Source organism: Musa acuminata, chromosome BXJ1-11, assembly GCF_036884655.1.
Source record: "Musa acuminata AAA Group cultivar baxijiao chromosome BXJ1-11, Cavendish_Baxijiao_AAA, whole genome shotgun sequence".
NCBI lineage: Eukaryota > Viridiplantae > Streptophyta > Magnoliopsida > Zingiberales > Musaceae > Musa > Musa acuminata.
In genome coordinates, this window is record NC_088337.1 from 25,500,959 (window position 1) to 25,528,515 (window position 27,557).

Consider the following 27,557-nt stretch of genomic DNA (forward strand, 5'->3'; position numbering starts at 1 on the left):
CAGAAACCATGAACAAAAGAATAGGCCTAAAAAAGACATGTTACACATAGTTAACACTTAACAGTGCTTTGATGGCAAATAGGTTAGGTTACTACCATTCTCACACTTGCTAACTTATCAAGTCTATGGTAGGTGAGAACAAAAGCCTTACAATCGAAAAGGTTTCAACCCTTGCTTTGCAAATAGTAACATTCTTATTCAGGCTTCGAAGGAACTGAAATATTTACTACGTTTTAGTACAATCAAATGTTGGGGAAAAAACTCTTAATTTGAAAGAAATCAAGGCAGAATTTCAAAATTTTCCAAATTGATTTCTTTTAAGGATATGAAGTTATGAACCATGATTATTCTCGATGTCTGATGAACAGCTTTCACAGCCTACATAAGAAAAGAAATATAATTTCTTATGAAGCAAAAATGTCATTCATGGATCTCGCTTGGCAAACCAAGGATTAAAAACCTGATCTAGAAACTAATGTACCATTGGTTATCAATTAAGTTAACGTTAGTAATACTACATTTTATAATGGTTATCAATCAAATTAGTATGGTACACCAAGCTACACTATACGTCAATATGAGTTTATAGTCCATACCATACAAACTGGTACAAGAGGGGAGGCTAGGTGGGATGTGGCATGGTAATTTTCATGAAGAGACCAATGACAGTGGTGACAAAAAGGGCAACGAATAGTTGGGGGGGGGGGAAGAAGGTGATGCCAATGTGGTTGGCATGGCGAGTCTTGATACAAGGCCCCAAGGGCTACCCAATGGCTAATTGGGTAGTCATATTAAGGAGGATAAGCTTATCACCTGGTACAAGCCTATACCAAGTCCCTGTTCAGGGCGACATGTTTTAAAGCGAGCTTAAATCACCCAGTTTACTCTGGCTCACGTAGTGATAGATTATTAGACCAATAAATGTTGCATCATACCAGACGATATTAAAAAGCATGGTAATAGAACATTAATAATGCATGACATATATAATTTTAATTTTTTACTTGTCTATAATGTCAAATAAATGTATCATGTGTCCTCACTACTAACTTTACAAGGCATTTTTCATATGTTCTCCTAATACATGATTTGCTAGAGACTTTAAAACATTTTAATTCATTATTAAACTAAACAAAACAAATATTTATTTTTTGCAATTTTAATAGGGTGGAACTAGTCCGATTGGCACAGTACCATACCATCATTGACCCACATCGTGTCGAAACTAGACCTAGATTTTAATCCTTGGCATATATAATGAAATTTCTTCCATAAGGTATGTTTTTAATCATCAGTGAGATACTTATACTGGAACTATGACTTCAGAACTATAAATTCACATTTTTGAGATCTTCATTTTAATGGATCTATGGCATGCCAATTTTAATTGGTCAGCTAACAATATTTCTGCATCCATATTCACTTCATAATATTTTTTCTTAGCATATAGTTATCATACTAACTAGATTCCAAATCAATATGGAACCTTGCAAATATTTCTAGTAAATAAAAAGAAAGAGCAGCATCTCATCAACCCATGCAGCTAAATTGATATTGTTTTGAATATAGTTTAATAACTGTTAATTTTAAAAGCTACCTGAGCTGAAACAGCACTTGCAAGATGACTAGGAAAATCCTTTGGATGAGTGAATGACTCTCCAATTTGTTGCAGTAATGACCCTGATAACAAGCTTAAGAAGAAAACATTCCCAACCAAGAAATAGAAGACCATGCTACAAGCTCTCATTTCTTTTCTGCTCTGAGAAATATAACCCTCTAATGAGGCCATATAGACCATTGCATAGGGAATGACATATATGAAGCTATTAAGAATCACACTTGGAAGATAGCCAGTCAGGAAAGAGCTCAACCCTGGTCTACAATTCAATAGAATATACGTTTGTTTAATAGTTAAACGACATAAAAGTTATGCCGAAAAGAAGGAGAAAGGAAAGTCAATGAAACTAACATAGTAAATTTATTCATAAATTTCCTTCTACTAAATGAACAGATGCAGGCGCCACAAGTTGAGTGGATATTTGATCATACAAGGTTAGAAATTAAGAATTTCATTCTCCTTAATGAACATCCTTATGGACTCGATAAATTTGAAGCATCAGAAGATGTGGCAAAAGAGTGAAAAGGACAGATATAAAGAAGAAGGGAAACAAGAGAAAAGCAGAAAGGATAAAGATAGAGAAAGGAAACAAAATAACAAGCTGAAAATGAAAATAAACTGCACAATCTGTGTGAATGATTTTCATCGTCAACAGACAGATTCTTTAAGAAAACAATCATATACATGAACGACGATAGGTTATCTTTAAATTTAAACAAAACAAACAATGGCGTGGTGGCAGTTTAAAACTTCAAATAACCAATATCAAAAAATGCATAAAAGGATCGGCCACATTCGATTGGTGGGTCTCAAAAGGATCGGTCTATAAACCACGTGTCGTCATATAACGTCTGATGTGTCTGCCAAGTGTTTGCCAGGTTATCCCTTACCTATCAGTAAATAAAAAGATTTATATATACTTATAATTATAGGCATCTAAGGGACTAAAATGTAAAAATGCCATTTTTGACACCGAGGACACTAATGTAAAGTTTTAATTTGACAATTGTCTAGGGACCTACTTGTAATTAATGTTCTCAATGATTAAAATGTAAAATTATACTTTCCATACACATCCTTTCCTCTTCCACCTCCTCAACCTTTCACCACTTCTCATCACTGCCTTCAAAATTTCCACTACCTCATCACCCTATAAAAAGACATGTATACCCTTAATAAAACAGCAAGATAAGAAAATAAGAGAGAGAAAATTAGGTAGTATTTATTATTCTGTTATTTTATTATTTATTATTCTATTGATTAATGTTGTTATTTAGTTATAATGTTATGATATCAATTGGTTAATTTTACGATGTCAAATTGATTAGTCAAAAATTGATAATTTAATCAGCCCAATTAACACGTAAGGTAGCCCAAATCTGTGAACCCAACCCAAGCTAGGTTCGGGTCTATATAAAAACAAAATAAAAATTAGATGCCCTTACCATAATTCAAACCTTAGACCTTTAGTTGGATTCAAATTAAATCTATATATCATAACTAACCTACCTTTTCATATGATATATGCCATTATTTGAACTTAACATTTTCTGAGATCAGATAATACTAAATAATGATTGGTAATCATGTTCTTATATGATTAACTTAAAATTATGATATAAATAATTTTTTATTAGATTCATTAAATATTGATGAATCTTTTTTAGTTGTTTCTCATTGTTATCTGAATTTTTGGATTTAAATGGTGTACTAAAGCATTTTATAATATGTGCCCACATGATTACTAATGTTTACTGAAGACATTGGTCCTTGATATTGAGCAGGCAAATCAGTACTGGTACAGTGAATCCTTTCGGTGATTTAACAGGCCACTAGACATGGCGACTAACGATCTCCTACTATGGCTATGAGAGACATATCTCCACTTGTGGCTAGTGAGAGATACTACCTCAATGGGAGTGTGACATGGACCCGTTCCATTGTTGTTGGAAAGTTGTCCATCCCGAGAGTTTGAGCGTCCTCAGTAAATATCAGTAATCATGTGGGCATATATCATGCAATGCTTTAGTACACCAATTCAAATACAAAAATTTAAATAACAATAAAAAACCATTAAAAAAGATTCATCAATATTTAATGAATTTAATAATAATTGATTTATATCATAATTTCAAGTTAATTATATAAGAATATGATTAACAATCATGATCTATTCTCATTCAATCTTAAATAATCTTTAATTCCAAAATATTTATCACCCGTTTTGTTGGTGACACTTTAAGAAAAACATGATCGCTTATTTTGAATTCCAAATCTCACCTTTTCCAATCAACATAAGTCTTTTGTTGACTTTGGGTTGTTAGCAATCTTTGACTTATCGACTAAACAATTTTCACACCTCTTTATTTCATTTGAGGGTTGAACAATTTTCATATCTCTTTGCTGAATCGATTGAACAATTTTCTTTCTCCCACATCATCCCAATAAATGGAAGATTGATATCTTCTCGCATATAATGCTTCAAAAGGAACCATTTAAAGTCTAGAGAATTAGTTAATTCTACCAAACGTAGATGTTCATCCCAGGCTCCCAGCTACCACTAGAATCCATAGAACAAGCTCTAAGAAGATCTTCTAGTGTCTGTATAGTTTTCTTAGACTATCCATATGTCTAGGGGGTGAAAGGTTGTCCTAAATTTATGTTCCCAATGCCTTTTGCAAGCTACGTCATCATCTCGAAGTGAATCTAGGATCCCGATCTGAAATGATACTGACCAGTACCCCATGGTATCGAATAATCCCTTTGACATATAATTCTGCTAATTGGATTAAAGAGTAATTCTTTTTTATCAGAAGGAAGTGTGCTGACTTTGTTAGGCAATCAACTATCACCCAAATAGTGTCACACTCTCGTTGGGTTCTAGATAGACCTGACACAAAGTCGATAGTCGTGTGTTCCCATTTCCATTCAGGTATAGGCAAGTCTTGTAATTTCCCAACAGGTTTTTTATTCCAACATTTACCTATTGGCACACTAAACATTTGGAGACATTCAGCAATGTCTCTCTTCATGCTTCACCTTTTCTTCCCTTAAAACCATAAATAGAAACAAAGTATTTTCTCTAACTATTTTCTTATATCTAACTCCCAATCAAGACCTAGATATACTCATATACATAATGTATATATAACAACAAATCCTAATTCACTAAGAACTTATCTTCAGACTTGAATCTCTAATCCTAATCTTTATCTTTCAAGAAGTTTGAATCAAATTAGGTTTTATCCACGAATTTGAAACCTCTTAGAACTCCGAAAGTACTTGCTAACCCCAACAATCTTCCCTTGGTGAGTATTTTGTCCACCCTCCCGAAGAGAATATACTTTGCCTCAAACTCCTCTCAATCTTCATCAGTCATCCTTATTGAAACTCTAATCACAAGATCTTTTGGACTTGATACCACTTCATCGGGGAGAAGATTTCCAAAACCAAACAAAGATTATAGAGATCATTAATAAAAAATATACTAAAAAGCCAATATAAGATTTTGACACCCTTTGCTTATATATAAAGAAAATATCTAATTTTTCATCATGTGAGTTCAATTACAAGTACCCTTGAATTAACCTCAATCAAGCATAAATCAGCTTGTACAGCCCTCCACATAAATTCTGAATAATTTCTCATACCTTTTCTCTCACCCTCTTCAGAAAACTTAGGTGCACCCAATGTATTTTCTCACATCTTGCTCTGCCTCAACCTACACAACGTATTTATAACAACAAAAGCTAATTCACCGAGGACTCATCTTCCTACTTGAATCCCTAATTCTAATCTTAATCTTCCAAGAAGTTTGAATCGAGTTAGGATTCATCCAAATAATTTGAATACTCTTAGAACTCTAAAAATACTTACCAACCCCAACAGTTAACAATATTAACAACATTTATTCACTAGAAAAATTGGCTTTTTCTAGCTGACAGACAGAATCAACAACAAAGACGAACAAACTTTAATGAGAAACTAGAACAAAGAACCACTTACATTATCTGTACAGCTCTGGCAGGAGGGAACCACTTCTTTAAGTTTTCAAATTGAGCGATTCCTTGAACTGCTGTCACAGGCAAGGCAAAGAAAACTGTGAGTAAAAGTGCTGCAATGAAAATTCCAGTTCTGTATAGTGCCAAAAGATGACAAGGGATAGCTAAATTTTTCCATATGACATCTCTTGGCTCTGGTGCAGCTTCTGTGGTCCATAATAGTGGATGCATGTGCTGCTGTGTCTGTGCAGCAAAAGCAGCACCACATCGAGACTTAAATGAGACGAAGGCAACAGGTAATTCCTGGAAAATATGACAAGATCTCAAAAACCTAAAAGAACTCATATTTTAAGGTTGACCAGATTACTTGTAAAAAATGCATGCTGTAGATTTAAATTAAAATACAGACATCTATGTAGCAAAAAAAATAGACATTAAGTTCTCAAATTATCATAAGGTCTCTTCTAAAACTTGTCACATCACACTGCAAGACTCAATGTACTTGTGCAACAAGCTACGCCATATAAGTTGGTCAACAAAAGGCAGAAAAACAATATTTTGATGCAGCCAAAATGCAACACAATTCAGCCTTTATAGACATTTTAGTGATCCTAGCTCATTAAAGAAGGAGCAATACATTAGACATGAGATTACTTGAACTTAAAATAAGGTATTAGTGCAGCTTATTTGGGTCCTTACTTTAGATCTAAATCTGTGGTACTGGGTAAGTAATAAACAGTGAGTTCCCTTGCAAATTTAAGAGAGAATTTTCTTTTGTTTCATTTGTTGGTTCCAGGGCGACCACCGGTGGCCTAAAGTTGGTATTAAGAAACTGATGTGCTGCTCCAAGATTTTCCAAGAGTTTTAACCAGGATCTTTAATTCAGAAGTTGCCCAGTCCACGTACTGATTAGCCATTGGACTGTTAAATACCAGTCCATACCGAGCAGTACTATGAGTATTTGAATCTACCAAGAATTATGAAGATGAAAAAGCTACATTGGCTCCTCTGGGTTACCATCTGATCCTCTTAGCGCCGCCTCTGTCTTCTCCTCCTTATCCTCCACTTTCTCCTCTGCTAATCCTCCTATACCTCCTCGTCCTAATCCACCTCCTCTTCTCCTTCTCCTCGTCCTCCCCTGCTTCCTCTCCTGTAGCTAAATGATATTAAGGAGTAAGTTTGCTTATTGTTTGTTATCAGTACTGTTAGTTTTATTTATTTTTGATAGTTGTCACAATTGTTTTTTTTTTTTTCTGTCCTTTCTCTCTTTCTCTCACCACTCTCTCAACCCTCCTATGCCACATCCCTTATGTCTCAATCCCCTCCTCTGCACCACCATGTCACCGCTTCCTCCTCATCTAGATCACCACCTCATCCTTCTAACGCCTTTTTGCCTTCTCCTTCATCTCTTATCCAGTGTTTTCTCCTCCTTTGCCTCCTCTTCCTCCTAATCTGCCATTGCCTCTTCTCCTTCTGCTTCTCCCCCTCCTCCTTCCCCTTCTCCTTCTCCCTCTTCTCTTCATCTCTTTCCTAATGGCATTGACCCATACCAAGAGTTGATACATTGATTTGTACTAGTCTAGCCACGAACCAGTATCAGCACTAGATGGAGATTTTAAACCTAGGTATTACCTATTTAGGAAAGGTATTTTCTTTCAATGTTTGACGTACTGTTTGAAACAGTACAAAATGGGTGTAACTTATTGGTCCACAAACTGACACTTATGTATGTTGACCAACCAGGACAGTAAGAAAAGGGTCAAGTATTGGCTGAGTGATATATTGACCGATATGGGTCAGTATCGATTGAAATTTGATCGATACCAACCCAAATCGGATCAAGTTTAACCCCAATGATCAAACTGACCATTGGGGCCTCTTTTGGGACTTTAAATCCTCTCATGCTCCTCTCTTTTGCTCACTCTTATTCTCACTCTTTCTCACACTCTCACATGTGATTAAAGTTCCTAATTGGTGATTAATGGTAATCAAGCTATTGATTAGGATAAAAGAGGGATTCAAACATAGGATCTAATGGAATTTTTATAAAGATTAAACATGATTAAGATCATTTTCTTGCGTTAGTCCTAATTAGGTCTATTGTCTTACATTTAGGCCCAAATTCAGGGTATTTAGGGTTAATCATGGCCTTATACATTTATTTATGCCTCAAATATATACTATTCTTAATTAAATATAATAAAAATATCATTAAATTAGGATAAAAACCTTAAACTTTTTTTTTGTGAATTTCTGGCTTTTTTTTTTTTCAGAAACTATCAGTATGTCAGTATTGACCGGTATATATTGGTTCACCCATGGACCTATGCCACCGGTTGACACGATACGATGGTCCTTCTCTCCTATACAATAGGTAGTGAAATCCTAAAAGTCCAAAACTGAGAATACTAACCACTTTTAGAAAAGAAACGTGGGAAAGAATATGTCTATATTAAAATCATCACTTTAAAATGGTCTATCGAAAGAATATGTTCATCACTGATGCCCATGAGCCCATCCAAGTAAATTTAATCTTGCTTGTTTATTATTTAGCTTCTTTTAACAAAAAGGTTATTAATGCAACCATGCATCTCAAACTCACAAGTGTTAGTACTAGCACAGTGTAACTACTTCCATCCAACAATATGTAATAGGCAACAATAGAAAGGAACCAATCAGTAGACAGATGATATATTGAAGTCAGCAAAAAAGATATATGGCACATGCTTCAATTTTTGTAGCCCCCAATGATCCAATATTTCCATTCATTACTAAAGCAATTGTATAACATGACATTACTTCAAAGTTCAAATTTCTACTGCACATTTCCATTCATTAATCTTTGGTTTCATTCATGAATAGAAGAATTGAATAGTAGTTAGTACCTTTTTGTTGATGATATTTTCATGTTGTAGCAGATGTATTCTTTGGCGTACTTCCTGAAGACTTTCCTCATGAATCTTTGGGTCTCCAATATGTGACCAAAATGTATCACAAAGACACAACCACTTCATGGGTTTCTCAACAGCTTTTCTATGCAAATCCTTAATTTTGTGTTGAAGTGAATATGCCAATTTCTGCAAAATATTAACTTCTATAAGAAAATGGTACAGAAAAATCTCAAAAACATTAAATAAGATGTACTAATCTTGACTCTAAGTCTGTGGCAATATCATAACTGCATTACTTTTTCTAACATTGTTAGAATGTAGCCTGACCCCCTCATACAGTGCAGAGCTGTGTAGAGAACTTTATGCGAGCAATAACTCAAATGTACTCATGATGTCTGACAAGCAATCTACTCTAATCAAAAGAAATTTTGAGCAAAAAATGATATGCAAGGTCAGAATTTTTTCTGGCAAAAAGAGGATTCAGAAAGGCTCATAGAAAATAAAATGTCCATGTAACAACAATCTTATCAGCAATAAGATCATAAGTAACATCTTATAGATGAAACCAGAAAGGTAGTTTAGTCATTAGAACAGATAGAATAACAAAAGAAAATACAAATAGATATGAAACAGAGACAAATGGTAGGAGCAAAATGCATCATATGTATATATAGTATGCAATGCAGAGCATAATAGGTAAGATTCAAAATTCTAGCATATTGAGTAATAGCTTACCAGTAGCTTTCTAATGCATTTCCCATCATGGACTATTTTGTATGATTGATATGTGAATGGATGATGCTTGGAGAAGAAGTGGTCTACACAGCATCCATAAGCCTTGTGTTCAATACAAAGTGGAACTCCTCTAACTAGCACAGTGAATTGGTCAGGCCGCTGCCTGTTGTTATCAATATGTTGAAGTCGAAGAAATAGTATCACCTTATATTCCTAGTTATGGAATCATGAAACAGAACATTAACACAACTACACAGTAGTCCTCTACTTAAAACAATCATAAATTAGACCAAAGTAACACCAAATAACTTATATAAGCAATTCTAGCTACCACAACAATATTGAAATCATCACCACAATCATCCCTCATTCAGAAGAATATAGTCTTGAACTACATTAAAGGCACACCAATAAGTATAAAGTGATATAACATGACATTGATTCTCTTGAATTATGCTTGAGCTCTGAGTCCTCTGACACAAGTAAAGTTAAATAGAAGGGGCTTCAATGAATTGTGAATGGGACGCTGGGGTATTGACCTTCATTATATACAAAGAGAAGTGATCAATTATGTTCAAGGATGGGCAAGGAAAAAGCAGATACAGCTTTTGTTTGGAAAGCTCAGTTTCATATGCAATTAAATTGTTATACACAGCTCACCACATCAGATCTAAGAACCTATCACTCATCAACAGAGAGACTGCAAAATAATTCATATGCAAGAAACATATAGGACACCAATGGATTTTCCCCCCCCCCCATTATTAGAACAAAGTATACAAGGGAATAGCAAGTGTGACATGATTGCTATGGATGCTTGCCAATGCTTATGAACAGGTTAATATCAGATCATCCCCAGCAAAGATGGAAATATTATTTTTCATCCACAGTGAAATGAAAAGTTATCATACTTTCTAGGTAATACAAATTAAGCCAAGATCGCTCATTTCTTTTCTAGCATTTAATGCAGCCTTATTTTTCTGTCCAAGACCATATCAGTCATTAGCTGGATCAATACAGGTTTAATGTTGTACCACACAGGATGCTAACATACGGGTCGGCACAGATCGAACAGAAAGAGGGATAAAAGAGGTGGGAGGAGGAAGGGCAGAGGAAAAGGAGGAAGAGAAGGTGGCAGAACAGAAGTGGTGGAGCAGCAGCAGGATGAAGAGGAGGCATATAAGAAGAGGATGTCTTAGGCCCTTAACATAGCACAGTGGATGCCGAGGTGACATGATGAGGCAGTGGAAGGAGAGGAGGGAAGAGTGAAATCATCAAGAGGAAAATAGGGAGAGAGAGGATCAATGGAAGGAAAAAAAAGAAAAAAAAAAAGAGGACTAGTTGTCATCAAAAACTTAAAAGAAGGATGTGAATATCAGTGTTAAGACTTCCTATCCAGTACCCCTGAATGTCAAGGGTGGTTTATTAAGGGTTACTAGACAATAACCCTTGTTTCTTACTGGACTATGTCTGTGTTATGTTTTTTAGTTGAACTGGTAAATATTAATCAGTGCAGACTCATCCAACTGGTTTTTAAATCTTTTCTTCGACCTATTGTTGTCATGAGCATATGCTGTTTTAACTTCAAAGTTCAAGGTATGCTCTCTTCACGCTAATTGTTTATCTGTGTTTTCTGTTTTTGTATTGAGAAGTGTATGTAAATTGGACTAATCACCCATTACATATATGGTGAAACTCATATAACAACTTATTCACCTGCTACCTAAACAACACTTATGGATTCTTTATGGATTAGTGAAAATCATGAACAAACACAAAGAACTCAAATCAATGACTAGGTTGTTTTGGCTTTGGCAATAGTTTTACGGTAAAAAGCATAAAGCCTAAAGTGTCCACACTTGAACATCATAATGAAATTAATAACATGAAAATGTTGCACACTACAACTATAAATCTCCTGGTTTCAAATGAAACCTGTTCATTCCCACATCAAATCCAAATGTTTAATTAGTCTAATGTCTATGTTTAGAGTGAAGCTTAAATCATTCCCATATCAGATCCAAACCATATATCCATGTAGTTCATGTGTTTCCCCATAGTACCATTCATGGTCCACCTTATTGGTTCGTATAGGTGTACCGAAAGGCTATCAGTACAGTATTTATTGATATATCCACACATGGTACGGTGGGATGTACCGACAAACCGATATATACCACCCATACCAGTCTCCTATTAGATCGATATGTACCGCCCATACTGGTTAATATGTCACAGTACGGTGTACCTGAGTACCATTTCTCTGCTAATAAAGAATGTGTGAGTTCTCCTATTATCTATGATAGGTTTTTCTTGTAACATTTGTTCCCCTCCCACGAGAGCAAGTGAAAGGTGCCGGATATCTTGGTTGATTAAGCATGTGAAATTTTAGAATATAACTATGTCGTTAACAGTGTAACTTAGTCAATAAAATCTTTATACAATACTCAATTCAGACAATTATCCAAGTTTCTATTCCAATTGTTCAATATCTTAGTTCAGAAAATGGTTGTGAAATCTATTCAATTTATTCTCTTATTGTTCTGGATAATTGACTAAATACTAGTTAAACATTAAAAGATACTACGGATGATTGGGAATTAATAATGAGATGAATATATAAATACAAAATTGAAACGTGACCAACTAATCTTTTTTGTTTTTGACAACCACTTATTGAATTTGTACATGTAACGTGGTCATATAGTGTTTGTTTAGGATAATGTGAACCAACAATTTCTCGATAAGAACAAATGAAGAATCAAGGTATGAACTTAGAAAAGGTAGAAAATCAAATATAGACATTTCTGATTTATGATCTTATACCCTACATGGAGAATATACTGCTAGTCATAAGTATCCTACAAGCGAATCACGTGAGTGATGACACGTGTGACTTGATACGCAATCTTTTTGCTTATTATTATTATTATTTGATATTTTATCATTTTATATTGTCTGTTGTATGAATATATTATTATATTCATGGATCTGTGTAATGGAAATCAGATCATGATAAGATCATGATATTGAGACCGGTTCGCCTTTAAACATGGATCCTAAATAATCTTGATAATAAGTTACTCGAGAAGGACATCGAGATAACCAGACAGACTGGTGTGTTGTATACCTGTCCATATAATGGATGCAGCTGATCTCATAGCTGCTCATGTGGGGACAATAGGGATATAATGCAGGTGCTCATTAGAGAATGAGTTCACTGATTGATCCGCTCATGGAATGTTGGATGGTTGATGATGCCTTATTATCAAACAGCGATTCCGTCGTCCCAATGGTGTATCTGGTCCTTAGACTTGAGACACCAGGGATGTCCTGTATGAGTACTCCACTCTTTGATACCGGACTTATAGGTCTGGAGGTTCCAGATCTAGCACAGCCGGTCATTGGGAGTGGTAGCTAACCTTACAAGGGCTATTGAGTGTCGATAGAGGATCATCCGCTCTCGATGTCATGAGAGGAATATCCCATGTGTTTTTGCTCAGACAAATCCCTGGTCAGGGTCATTCGGATTGAGAGAGAAAGAGTTCTCTGGGAGAATCCAATTAAAGTGAGACTCGTGAAGAAACTATATGGGCCTGACAGCACCATGTCCGGTATACGGTCTCTAAGATATTAGATAAATGAGGGACTAGAGGTACACAGTAACTGAGGATAAATATGTCCAAAGGATTGAATTCTCATGTACCGTCTGGGGACTGCAACATAGTGGTCTAGTACGTCTACAGTCGATGAGTCGAGTTAATTATTATGGAGATAGTAATTCATTAGAGCCGGAAGGAATTTTGACAGGTATGACTTACGGCCAACTCAATATTGGGCCTAGAGGGTCCCACACATATGGTAGGCGTTGCGACGAGTAGAGGTTCGGATATGAGATTTGTTGGAGCCCTTATCTTATTAGATATCTAATAAGCTCCTGAATTGTTGGATCTTATGGATGAGATCCAATAAGAGCTAATAAGAGATTATTGGATAGAGACCCACTAATCTAAGAGGCTTGGGTAGTTGGATGAAGATCCAGTACCCAATATGGTAGGATCCATTACGATTAAGTTGACAAGGGATCTCTATAAATAGGAAGGAATCAAAGACCCATAGGCTAGAGGTTCTTTTTAGTTGCCTCCTCATATTCTCCTCTCTCCCTCTCCTCATATTGCAGCCCCTATTTGGGGCGTGTGGACAGCAAGAAAAGACAGCCCCTTCTTGATTGCATAGTGCACGCGAGGAAGAGTTTTGGACAGCGATTTGATTAGCATTTTCGTAGCTCATGCCGTGTGGATCACCGTTAGAGAGGAGGATATTTGACCTGCTTCATCCTCTCCCACAGATCTACAGGTTTTCAGGGATATACGATCTCCCTAGGTAATTCTCTTACGCACAATTTTTCGGTTTCGCGGGTTTTTGCGCACTAACTTTTGCATAACGATGAAGCCTTCTTTTCTGCGAGAACTCTGGGTTTGTTTTTTTGTTCTTCCGCTGTGCATATGATGTCGCCCCAGATTTCTCAACATATACACCACTTGTATAAAAAAAACGAAGAACCTACAGGTGATAATGCCTCAAGTTAAAACAATTTCAAAGCTCATTGTTGTTGCATTAGGAGGCCAAAAAGGAATAAATGGCCGAAATAATAAAATCTCAATAAATTCAACTATTTCACAAGATCTACATACATCAAAACTTTTGCTTACAGCCATGAACAATCGTTTCGCCTAGACCAATAAGAAATAAATGGTATGTAACGGTCTAATCGTGCACCAATGCACGGACCACCCCTATTCGTATTCACCTCCTAATTGTCACGAACGATCATCGCGCACCCGCAACAACTCCATTCAACGATGAACTCATCTACATGTACAGTTGCTTGGCAGCAAGTTTTAGCTTGGTTTTAAGTCCTTTTGCTTGTAAAAATGTAAGTTCGAACAAGTTGCAACGCTACAGTGCGACCGCTCACCGAACCGAGCAAAACAGCCCCAAAACAGCCCAAAACAGCTCCGTTTTTACGTGCCACGGGTTGTTTTCTGTAGCTCGCTGCTGCACGCGAAACATCAACCATCTCAGCACCCTGGAACCACCCGAGTGGCACCATGGGGGATGGGGCTTCTATATAGTGTCGGGCGTTGAACAACCTTTTGCAAGTTCGCACGTTACCTTGATGGGAACTTGTTGTTGCGCCCGGCACTCGGTGAGCAGCTTTTTGTAGACTTGCAGTTGTTCGTTCAACCCTCTAAAGTCCTTGTTTTCCTCCTCTCCCTCTTTTCTCTTGTGCACGCAAGGTGCTCGCTGAATTGCTTGTAAAGCTTTCCCTTTTCGCGAGGCGTCGGGACTTGTCCGTTGCTCGTTCTTCGAACAAATCAACTTTCTCTTTTACAGGTCCTTCGGGACCTGCGAGGGGTTGCAAGTGGGTTGATCTTTGCAGACACAAATCGCAAGGGCGAAGCGCGACTTAGGCAATGCAAGCTAAGTTCACGTCTTTGCCGCAATGGTGCCTCGTGACTTAGGAAACGCAAGCTAAGTTCGCGTCTTTGCCGCAAGGGTGCCTCGTGACTTAGGAAACGCAAGCTAAGTTCGCGTCTTTACCGCAATGGTGCCTCACGACTTGGGCAATTCCAGCTAAGTCCGTGACATTGTGGTATCAGAGCGGACAAGCACTTCGAGCGAGCAGCGAAGGAACTTCGCAACTTCGACATGGCAAAGCATCGTGGCTAATCAAGCAAGACAGGGCAAGCCAGAACCTTGCCCCAAGCAGCCGCAGGTGGGCAGAAAGTGCACACTTGCGCTCATGTTGTTGGAGCCGCTCAAGAGGAGCGCGGCAGCGAACATGATGAGCGAGAAGTTGGCTACTCTCCGCGAGCGGAGGAATCGTAATCTGGAGCGCCAACGGAAAAAAAAGAGTCACAAGGAGAGACTCATAACGACGGAAACCCGCTTGGATATTCTTAAAGCGAGCTTGGAGGAACTCTACCATGGCCAACGAAGGCATGTTGGGGTAGAGAGCTCGCAAGAAGAAGCAGAGTCTAGGATCGACAAGGTTGAGGCCTTAGTCGACCGATTATCAAATGACACCAAAGACTCCGTGCAACACCTACAGGAAGTTATGACGGAACTCACTTTAAGGGTGACCATGCTCACAAGAGCACTAAATGCGGGAGGAAGCAACACCCGCGTTGCGCCGCCACAAAACTTGAGGGCACCTGAGCCTCATGTTTATGGAGGGGCCAGAGATGCCAAAGAGCTCGAGAATTTCCTGTTCGACATGGAACAATACTTTCGAGCTACGAAGCCTAATTCTGAAGAAACCAAAGTTTATATAGCAACAATGTATCTGAACGGAGATGCAAAACTTTGGTGGCGAACCTGTTAGGAGGAGATCCAACAAGGTCGGTGTCGAATTGACACATAGGAGGACTTGAAGCGGGAGTTGAGAACTCAGTTCCTACTGGAGAACACAGAGTTCGTCGCAAGAAGGAAGTTGAGACAACTCCGCCAGAGTACTTCCATTCGAGACTACATGAACCAATTTTCTGCGCTATGCTGGACATACAGGATATGTCCGAGAAGGATAAGCTGTTCAGCTTCCTCGATGGTTTGAAGCCATGGGCTCAACAAGAACTACATCGAAGGAATGTCGCCGATGTGATCGGGGCAATTGCTGCCGCAGAAAGGCTCACTGACTTTGTTTCCTCTGAAGACCCGGGAAGAAGGAAACAACCTTTAGGCAATCGCCCTCCAAAATATTCTCGAGGGAAGGAGCTCGGGGACGAACAAAGGAAGAAGACTTCCCACAAAGAGCCAAGCCTGAAGGGCAAGGCCCCGAAACCTGACGGATGCTTCTTGTACGGAGGGCCGCACATGGTGAGGGAGTGCCCACAAAAACAGGCACTCAATGCTTAACAGCTTCCATCCACCCCCCCCAGATCGGACAAAGGCAAGGTTGTCGCTCTTAGTTCGAGTAGTTCTGAATCCAGCAGCGATGGTGAGGAGTCGCAAGGACCCGGGATGGGAGCAATGCATTTGTTAAACACCATGCGGGGTCAAGTGGGGGAGAACACGAAGACAAGGCTACAAAAAGCAGGAAGTGGTGAGCTGATGTACGTAGACATCAAGCTCAATGGCCAAACGACCCGTGTAATGGTGGACACGGGCGCCACCCACAACTTTATTACCGATCGAGAAGCAAAGCGACTTAGGCTGATCTTGGAGAAGAGCCCAAGTCGAATGAAGGCGGTGAACTCGGAGGCCAAGCAAATCTCCGGGTTAGCAAAGGGAGTTCCCATCAAGATCGGAACATGGAGCGGGAACACAAACATGATGGCGGTGCCACTAGATGACTTCCAAGTGATTCTTGGAATTGAATTTATACACGCGACGAAGTTGGTGCCAATGTCGTTCCTTAACTCCCTATGTGTGATGGGAGGTGACGACCCCTGTGTGGTTCCCGTCTCTCCGAGAGGAGCCAGGGAACCCTAACATATATTGGCATTACAAATGAAGAAATAGGTACGAAAACGTGAATTAACATTCGTGGCTGCTATGAAGCTAGAGCCACTCAATGAGAAGGTCATTCATGAACCTGCTGTGGTGGCGAACGTCCTAAAAGAGTTCACTGACGTTATGCTACCCGAGTTGCCGAAGACACTTTTGTCATGCAGAAGCGTGGATCACAACATTGAGCTGGAGCCAGGAGTGAAGCCTCCAGCGAGACCACCCTACCGCATGCCCCCGCTAGAGTTGGCAGAACTCAAAAAGCAGTTAGGTGAACTGCTAAGCGGTGGTCTTATCCGTAGTTTTAAAGCAAGAAGCGTGGATCACAACATTGAGCTGGAGCCAGGAGTGAAGCCTCCAGCGAGACCACCCTACCGTATGCCCCCGCCAGAGTTGGCAGAACTCAAAAAGCAATTAGGTGAACTGCTAAGCGGTGATCTTATCCGCAGTTTTAAAGCACAATTTGGAGCTCCAGTTCTCTTCCAGAAGAAACAAGATGGGAGCCTTCGACTATGCGTCGATTACCAAGCCCTCAACAAAGTGACGGTAAAGAACAAGTATCCCATCCCGCTCATCACGGACTTGTTCGACCAGTTGGGCAAAGCCAAGTATTTCTCAAAACTCGACCTTCGGTCGGGGTATTGGCAGGTGCGCATGGCTGAAGGCGACGAAGCGAAGACTACCTGCATGACCAAGTATGGAGCGTTTGAGTTCTTGGTGATGCCTTTCAGCTTAACCAACGCTTCGGCCATGTTTTGCACTCTCATGAACCAGCTATTCAAGGAGTATTTTGATAAGTTCGTAGTCGTCTACTTAGACGATATCGTCGTCTACATTCAAACGCTCGAGGAGCATGTCAAGCACCTTCGGACAATTTTCGAGGTTCTCAGGGAGAACACTTTGTTCGTGAAAAGGAAGAAATGCTACTTTGCTAAACGGAGATCATATTCTTGGGGCATCGAATCAGTGATGGCTCCATTCGGATAGACAAATCGAAGGTGCAAGCGGTTGCGGAATGGCGAACTCCAAAGAAGGTGCCAGAGTTGAGATCCTTCGTTGGCTTCGTCAACTACTATCGATGCTTCATAGCGGGGTATTCGAAGTGTACAACTTCATTGACGGAGTTGCTGAAGAAGGAGCAGCCTTGGAGGTGGTCTGATAAATGTGAGATTGCATTCCAAGATCTAAAGGCTGCTGTATTGGAAGAACCGGTGCTCAAATTGCCAGACTATGGGGAGCCCTTCGAAGTCCATACAGATGCTTCAGACCTCACTATTGGGGGAGTACTCATGCAGGAGGGTCATCCGGTGGTCTATGAGAGCCGCAAACTCAACGAGACCGAGCGGCGATATCCGGTGCATGAGAAGGAGATGACCGCGGTGATCCACTGTCTACGAGTTTGGCGACACTACCTTCTTGGATCGCGATTTGTACTAAGGACAGACAACATCGCTTTGAGCTATTTCCAAACTCAGAAGAAACTCTCCCCAAAGCAGGCACGATGGCAAGACTTCCTGGCTGAGTTTGATATGGTAATGGAGTACAAGTCCGGAAAGGCGAATGTTGTGGCCGAGACATTAAGTCGGAAAGTGGAGCGTGTGAATGCTGTACAATTGGAGGGCAGAGGTGTTAGGACTCTAGCTTGGAGAGTCCTAATTGAGAGGGACATTCATGTAAAAATGTTAGGACTCTAGCTAGGAGAGTCCTAATTGAGAGGGACATTCTGTTAGGACTCTAGCTAGGAGAGTCCTAATTGTGAGGGGCATTCATGTAGGAGGTTTTTTCTTAGAGAAGAATTAGGAGTTGTAAGGGAATAGGAGTTGTAAGGGAATAGGAGTCTTGAGTACGAGTCATATTAGGAGTTGGTTAGAAGTAAGAGTCTTAAGTAGGAGTTAGGGTTTAGAAGCCCTATAAATAGCCATGTATTCCTTCTCTTTTCATAAGCAATAGATAAATCTTTTATGCAGCCTTTGAGCAACAACTTGGAGGGAGGAACTCCTATAGAGTTCCAAGGAGGCCGATCCCCTAAAGAGATCAACCCCAAGTTTAGAATCTGCAAGGGTTCTAACACCTGGTATCAGAGCAGCGTTCTTGGCGTCTCGCTGCCCTTCCACAGCCATCCATCAACCCTCCACAACCATCCAAAGCAATTCCCACAATTGCTTAAAAGATCGTCCCCGAATTCCGCCATCATCTCCGCCACCGCGGATCATCCTTTGATCTCCCCGTGAATTGCAACAGGTTCTGGTTTCCTACCTTACTGCTGCTGCAATTTAGTTATCCTTATTCGAAAATAAAAATAAAAAAAAAAATCGTTCTTATATTGCTGCATAAACTTTGTCACAAAGTTTTCATCTCTACGATGAAAGATACATTGCAGAATTCCAGCCGCATAGCACAATCTGTTTGATCTTGTTACTGTGCTTTTTCTATCCAAATTTCTACGAAATTTTTATGACATCTTTGACACTTCCTAACAGTGGATTTCCCTTTAGTTTCATCAAAAAATTCTCAGTATAAACTACTGATCTTTTATGTCCAATCTGCTGCACTTGAATTGCAGAATTCAAGCTGCATAGCACCATCTGTTTGATCTTGCTACTGTGCTTTTTCTATCCAAATTTCTACGAAATTTTTATGACATCTTTGACACTTCCTAACAGTAGATTTCCCTTTGGTTTCATCGAAAAATTCTCAATATAAACTACTGATCTTTTATGTCCAATCTGCTGCACTTGAAAATCTATGCTGCAGAAAATTTCAGCTGCATATCGTTGCCTTAACCCATCTATTTGCAATCTTTTTTGAATGAAATTTCTTATAGACTTCATATATCATCTTGGCTTCCATCTAAGATTGATCTATTAAGAAATTCATCTCTAAAAACGATTTTATGTTGCTGCAAATTTTCATCGTAACCCGCTGAAATTTTTCGACGATAATTCTGCAATTGCAACTTGCACCAATTTCTTTACTGTTATACTGCCGAAATTTTCTTTATTAAATTAGATATCCTTGCTGTCATATAAACTGTGATTTTTCTATCAATTCCCTCCTCAATTCTCTCAAGTTTTTGGTGGAAATTACGTCGATAAACTGTTGTTTCTTCGACGACAATTCTACTCTTACAAGACAGCACATACTTGCTGCAACTTCCACGGATTTCTGTTAAACCTTTGCTACCATCTACCACAGATCCAAAACTTTCATCCACAACCCTAAAACTCTACCAAACCACACCCTCAAACTGCACCCAAAACAGCCACAAAACAAGCCTAAACCGCAGCCTACATCCACCAATCCACCAACACTTTCGACCATCACTTCTCTCAACCTATACATGCCTTTAACCCAACAGCAAAAGAGAGATCTTAACATCACTGATTTGGGGCCATATACTATGGCATCTAAGGAGGCAATCAATGCTAAATTCGAAGCCTTGGAGGCGCGAATGGAGGATAAGATTCGGACGCTCTTTACCGAACTCAGATTGGGCCGACCACTAAGCCCGAAGAAATCATATCAAGGAGAGAGCTTTGCCCAATCACACCAAGCCCGAAGAGATGACTTCCAAGGGAGGGTAGGCTCTATGACCAACCCCAACTATCCATGCATGAGAGTGGACTTCCCTAGATGGGAAGAAGGAGACCCGATTGGTTGGATCTCGCGCGCGGAGCGATATTTTCGGTACCACAAAACCGCGGATGTATCTATGGTGAAAATTGCAGCTATACATCTTGAAGGGGATGCTATACAGTGGTTTGACTGGTTTGAACATACTTATGGAGTCCTTTCATGGCGACAATTCAAAGAAGGACTGCTGATTCGCTTCAGACCAACCGATTACGAGAATATTGACGAACAACTAGCAAAGATCCAACAAACCTCCACCATTCAGGAGTACCAAACCAGGTTTGAAAGGTTATCTAATCAAACGCATGATTGGTCTCAAAAACAGCTATTGTGGACCTTCATTGAGGGCTTGAAGCCGGAGATCCGAGGAGAAGTTAAAGCGCGACAACCGTATACGCTTATGGCAGCCATCTCTTTCGCACGACATCAAGAGGAGCAATTGAACCATGAAGCTCGGAGGACTAGGGTCTCTCCTCAACCAGTAATATTGAAGCCCTTAGCCCCCCCTACTGTCGACCAAGTCCCTACACTAAAGAGGTTACCAAGAGAAGAGCTTCGGGAGCGATATGCGAAGGGGTTATGTTGGCATTGTGACGAGCTGTGGAGCCGTAAGCATCGCTGTAGTAAAGGGGGACTTCTTATGATTGAACCGATAGAAGAAGAGGTCATTGAACATCCAAAAGAGAGCCTTAAACATGAAGAAGAAGATGCAGAAGAAGAGCCACAACCGACCGAAGTTACGGTACATACACTAGCTAGCTACTCAAACCCGCAAACGATGAAAATTGGAGGCATTCTCAAACAACAACCAATCACTGTTCTCATCGACACAGGCAGTACTACTAACTTCCTAAATAGTAAGCTTGCTGTTCGGATATCATTACCTATCGAGAATCGCTGCAGGTTTGATGTTAAGGTCACCGACGGACGGATTTTGAATTGTGATCATAGGCGCTTGCAGGAGAAACTATTGCTGCAGAACCAAGAGATAATTGCAGATTTCTTCCTTCTCCCTCTTAACAATCATGAGGCCATGCTCAGAATTAAATGGTTGACGACATTAGGTGATATTTCTTGGAATTTTATGAAACTAATTATGAAATTTTACAGTAAGGAGAAACATGTGACATTGCACGGGAAACGTGGGGGCGACATAACAACGATTTGCACACAACAAATGGAGAATGTTTTGCATAAAGTATGCAGCAGCTTTTTGGTACAACTTGAGCAGCAAACTAAGGGAGAGCCAACAGAATTTGAAGATCCAAATCTACTTCCTTTGCTTGTTGAATTTTCAAATATATTTGACGAACCGCGCAACCTACCTCTTACCTGTCGGCATGATCATTGTATAATGATTCTTCCAGGCAAATCTTCAGCAAATGCTCAGCCATATCAGTATCCACATCTCCAGAAGGATGAAATAGAAAGGATTATAAAAGAGATGCTCGAAACAGGAGTTATTCGGCCAAGTTGCAACCTCTACTCTTCGCCGGTGCTACTTGTACACAAGAAGGACGAAACAAGGCGAATATGTGTTGATTACCGAGCTCTCAATGGCATAATCATCAAGGACAAATACTTTATTCCAATAGTAGATGAATTGCTAGATGAAAGGGAGCACAAATCTTTACAAAGCTGGACCTTTGATCCGGGTATCATCAAATACGAGCATGCGAAGAAGACATACGGAAAACCACCTTTTGAACACACAACAACCACGAATTTTTGCTTTCTTCAACAAAAGGTGGAATATCTTGGGCATATCATATCAGAGGAAGGTGTGGCAGTGGACCCCTTCAAAATTGGAGCAATGCAAAACTGGCCGACCTCGAGAAACATAAAATTGCTACATGGCTTTCTGGGTTTAACAGGCTACTACCGCAAGTTCGTGAAAAACTATGGAAAGATCAGTGCACCACTTACTTCCTTACTAGAAAAAGATGTCTTCCAATGGTTGGACAGAGCCTCCGCTGCCTTCGACAAACTTAAGGCACCCATGACGACGACGCCGGTGCTAACACTACCAGATTTCAACCGACCCTTCATTATTGAGGCCGACACATCTGGAGTCAGAATTGGAGCCATTCTCATGCAAGATGGTCGACCACTCGCATACACTAGCAAGGCATTATCTCCCTCCGATCAAAATATGTCAACATATGATAAGGAGATGCTCGCCATTGTGCGCGCAGCAACGAGGTGGAGATTGTACTTGATCAGGCGATACTTTCAAATCAAGACCGACCATAAAAGCCTAAAATATCTCTTGGAGCAGAAGATATCTTCCCCCGAGCAGCAAAAATGGGTAACAAAACTTCTTGGATTTGATTTTGAAATAACTTACAAAAAGGGGAAAGAGAATGTTCTTGCAGATGCGCTTTCGCAACTACCCGAGCAAGTTGAAGTTTCGACCGTTTCACTTCCGACCAGCGACTTCCTTGAGGATATTAAGATGGAATGGCAGGAAGATTCAGATACTAGTAAGATTATAAAAAAATTGGAGGAAGCACCAAGCCCCATGGCTCATTACAATTGGGACTCAAAAGAATTACACTATAAGGGACGCATTGTGCTTGTGAAAAATTCTACTTGCATCTTCAATAACAGATTTTGGACAAAGTTATTCTATATGCAGGGTACTAAATTGAAAAGGAGTACGACATATCACCCACAAACCAACAGCCAACCGAAAGTTTTAAACAAGTGCTTGGAGACAGCCCAAAGCCACCCACCAAATATGACTACCCAAAGAGAACTCTAGACCCAACCAAGTGCCATTATTGATCGACGGATCGTGACTCGACAACGATGACCCACTAATGAAGTGCTAATACAGTGGGCGAACCTACCAAAAGAAGATGCCACTTGGGAGAACTATGACGACTTGAAGATCAAATTCCCAGAATTCATGAATCATCAGCCTAGAGGACAAGGCTGATTTGAAGAGGGCGGGTCTGTTAGGACTCTAGCTTGGAGAGTCCTAATTGAGAGGGACATTCATGTAAAAATGTTAGGACTCTAGCTAGGAGAGTCCTAATTGAGAGGGACATTCTGTTAGGACTCTAGCTAGGAGAGTCCTAATTGTGAGGGGCATTCATGTATGAGGTTTTTTCTTAGAGAAGAATTAGGAGTTGTAAGGGAATAGGAGTCTTGAGTACGAGTCCTATTAGGAGTTGGTTAGAAGTAAGAGTCTTAAGTAGGAGTTAGGGTTTAGAAGCCCTATAAATAGCCATGTATTCCTTCTCTTTTCATAAGCAATAGATAAATCTTTTATGCAGCCTTTGAGCAACAACTTGGAGGGAGGAACCCCTATAGAGTTCCAAGGAGGCCGATCCCCTAAAGAGATCAACCCCAAGTTTAGAATCTACAAGGGTTCTAACAAGAGGCCAAGCAAGTCAGTTGCACTTCAACTTCCTTTCCAGGATCAGGGATGGACTGTACAGTGATCCCTAGGTAGAAGCCCTGATACAGCTCATTAAAGAAGGCAAGGCACGACGGTTTTGGGTCCAAGAGGGACTCGTTTACACCAAAGGGTATAGGGTTTATGTTCCTCGAGTGGACAATCTGAGACGTGAACTCTTAAGAGAGTGTCACGATTCCCTTTGGGCTGGACACCCAGGCATTCATAGAACCTTGGCTCTCGTAGAGAGGGCCTTCTATTGGCCGAAGATGGGGACTGATGTGGAGGAATATGTTCGAACGTGCCTCACTTGCCAACAAGACAAGGTGGAGCAACGAAATCCGGTAGGACTTTTGGAGTCGTTGCCCGTATCAGAAAGGCCATGGGAGAACATTTCCTTCGACTTCATATCAAGCTTGCCTGTAGTAGGGAGACTCGGATCGATACTCGTGGTGGTCAATCAATTTTCAAAGTATGCAACTTTCATTGCTGCTCCCCTACACTGTTCAGCAGAGGAGGTGGCCAAGCTGATGATGAAGGATGTGGTGAAGTATTGGGGAGTCTCGCACAATATCATCAGTGATCGAGACGCTCGGTTCCTGGGACGATTCTAGACCAAGCTATTCAAATTGTTGGGGTCTAAGTTATACTTCTCCACAAGCCTCCACCCCCAGACGGATGGCCAAACCGAAAGGATATACTCGCTCCTAGAGCAATATCTTCGGCACTACATGAGTGCCAACCAACGAGATTGGGTGAAGTTGTTGGACATTGCCCAATTCTCCTACAACTTGCAGTGGAGCTCTACGTCCAACAAGAGTCCCTTCGAGATCATTACAGGACAACAACCGTCAACTCCTCACACCATGGCAATCGGGTATACTGGGAGTAGTCCGTCAGCCAACCACTTCGCAAAGGAGTGGCACCGAAATACAGATATTGCGCGGGCTTACTCGGAGAATGCGGTAAAAAGGATGAATAAGTGGGCAGACTTGGGAAGGCGACCGTAAGAGTTCAAGGTCGGCGATTTGGTGTTGGTAAAGCTCCAACCAGCATCACTCCAATTCTTTAGGAACAAAGTACACAAAGGATTAGTGCGCAAGTATGAAGGGCCCTTCCCAATTATCAGCAGGGTGGGCAACGTCTCCTACAAGTTGCAGCTACCGGCGTGGTTCAAAATTCACAATGTTCTTCACGCCAGCAACCTAAAAGCCTATCACTCGGATCCGCAAGATGCTTCCCAAAGTGTTCCAACTCGGCTACCCCCCACCAGAGTCTCCTACGAGAAGCGAGTTAAAACTATTTTAGCGGATCGCAAGATAAAGCTACCAAATGGAGCTGAGCAGACCGAGTACTTGGTGAAGTGGCGAAAGCTTCCCCGAACTGAAACCAATTGGGAGCCCGAAGATGCCCTGCGACATGAAGAAACAATTATCAACAACTACCAACACGCGTCGACGAGGGCGTCGACAGTTTGAGTGGGGGAGAATGTCACGAACGGTCATCACGCACCCGCAACAACTTCGTTCAACGAACCATTCGTCGCTCTCATCTACATGTACAGCTGCTTGGCAGCATGTTTTGACTTGATTTTAAGTCCTTTTACTTGTAAAAATGTAAGTTCGAACAAGTTGCAGTGCTACAGTGCAATCGCTCACCGAACTAAGCAAAACAACCCCAAAACAACTCCGTTTTCGCGTGCCACGGGCTATTTTCTGCTGCTCGCTACTGCATGCGAAACGTCAGCCATCTCAGCACCCTGGAACCATCCGGGTGGCACCATGGGGAATGGGGCTTCGGTATAGTGTCGGGCGTTGAACAACCTTTCGCAAGTTCGCACGTTACCTTGACGGGAACTTGTTGTCGCGCCCGGCACTCGGTGAGCAGTCGTTTGTGGACTTGCAGTTGTTCGTTCAACCCTCTAAAGTCCATGTTTTCCTCCTCTCCCTCTTTTCTCTTGTGCACGCAAGGTGCTCGCTGAATTGCTTGTAAAGCCTCTCCTTTTTGCGAGACGTCGGGACTTGTTCGTCACTCGTTCTTCGAACTAATCAACTTTCTCTTTTATAGGTCCTTCGGGACCTAGGTTGCAAGTGGGTTGATCTTTGCAGACGCAAATCGCAAGGGCGAAGCGCGACTTAGGCAACGCAAACTAAGTTCACGTCTTTGCCGCAAGGGTGCCTTGCGACTTAGGAAACACAAGCTAAGTTCGCGTCTTTGCCGCAAGGGTGCCTCACGACTTAGACAATTCCAACTAAGTCCGTGACATAATGTCACCCGTTGTTACCCACTGTCTGCCACTCACCATGCACCACCGAGGAGTATGGTTCCTCCTCTTCCTCTTCATCTTCCTCTATTGCTTCCTCCTCTTCTCCCTCTTCCTCCACTACATCTTCTTCCTTTCCTTTCCCCTTCTTCCTCTTCCACCTGCTTCTTCCTCCTCCCCTCCTCTTCTTTCTTCCTCTTCCTTCTTCCTCCCTTTCCTCCTTTTCCTTCTTTTCCTTGACCAAGCCTCTCTCTTCTCCTTCTTCTTTCTCTTCGATACACTGATTCTTACCAATGTAGCATGTGTTGCTACACCAGTATCAACCGGTATGTACTGGTTTGATCAGGGAATACAGTTCCGGTACTTGAAACAACATTCCTTGGGTGATACAGAGAAGGTAGAAGGTCTGTTAGATATTCTCTTCAACGTTCAACCATTCACAATGAATTGTCTGCCAAGTCACTGTTGAAGGTGAAAGTTCGATTGCATACTCTCTTCAACCTTCAAGAATTCACTGTGTCACCCAAAGATGGCAGTAACACCCAAGAATTTATGTATTTACTTGTACATGTAGACTCTGCACTCTGACATACTTATATTTAAAATATTTAGAACAAGTTTTGAAGTGTGTCACCACTGCAAACATCTACAGATATGCAATATAAAATAGCATAATTAATGTTACTTTAACATATATATTATTGTTTTTCCTAATGATAGCCTAAAATATACTGCACCAAATCAATATATAGATCTATATTTGATACTTCAATTCTTGGTATCAATGTCCATAAAGAACCAAAAAAGGCCCACTTTTATCACTTTCAAATTATCATAAAAAACCCATAGAGAACTATAAAAGAATTATCATCAATCTCAATCCTATCCTCCGGTGACCTTTTCTCTGGTCCTCTGTAGACTATTCTGCATAACTGAATACTAAGACTCTATTGTGTATCATAATGTCCTAGCCGAAACTTGAAACTTTTGCTACACCTACTTATAGTTTAATAATTAACAGCTTGTAGCCTTAGTTAATGGATAATCATTAAAGAAGAACCCAGCTAGAAAAACTAAAATAAGAAAAGTACACTATGCACCCAAGAATGTTTTAGCTTCTGATTAACTTTATAAAATAAGACAAGGCTAACGATGATCCACTTTCAACAATGGAACAAGGTTTATGTAAGCAATATCTATTTTGCTTGGAGAAAAATATATGAGGATCCTTCCAGGTGATGATGTAAATGTTAGAAAGGCTACAAGTGAGAATAAAACTAAAAACGTGCAGCTTCTGTAAAGTAGTATGAACTTGTTGAACCTTACCATATACAGCAAGTACAGGATATAAAATGATATAAAGCATAGGCATGCAAAATGGATCCAAAGCCTGCAACAAAAAATATAAATACTAAGCTCAATGTGAAATTTTGAATTTGAATTATTGTATATGAACTAAGACGGAAGAAAAATGTCCGCGTGACAAGATGCATATAACATAATT

At 40.3% G+C, this 27,557-nt stretch overlaps 1 protein-coding gene across 1 annotated transcript in view; it reads right to left on the bottom strand.

The window, feature by feature from the left end:
• LOC103971556 (CSC1-like protein At3g54510) overlaps window positions 1-27,557 on the bottom strand; it is a 36,802-nt gene that overhangs the window by 4,137 nt on the left and 5,108 nt on the right. Inside the window, exons 3-7 of the mRNA XM_009385609.3 lie at window positions 27,380-27,443; window positions 9,246-9,458; window positions 8,505-8,696; window positions 5,624-5,922; window positions 1,598-1,877 (exon numbers count right to left, since the gene is read on the bottom strand). Of these exons, the coding sequence (XP_009383884.2) occupies window positions 1,598-1,877; window positions 5,624-5,922; window positions 8,505-8,696; window positions 9,246-9,458; window positions 27,380-27,443 (1,048 nt within the window). The remainder of the gene's footprint in view (window positions 1-1,597; window positions 1,878-5,623; window positions 5,923-8,504; window positions 8,697-9,245; window positions 9,459-27,379; window positions 27,444-27,557) is intronic.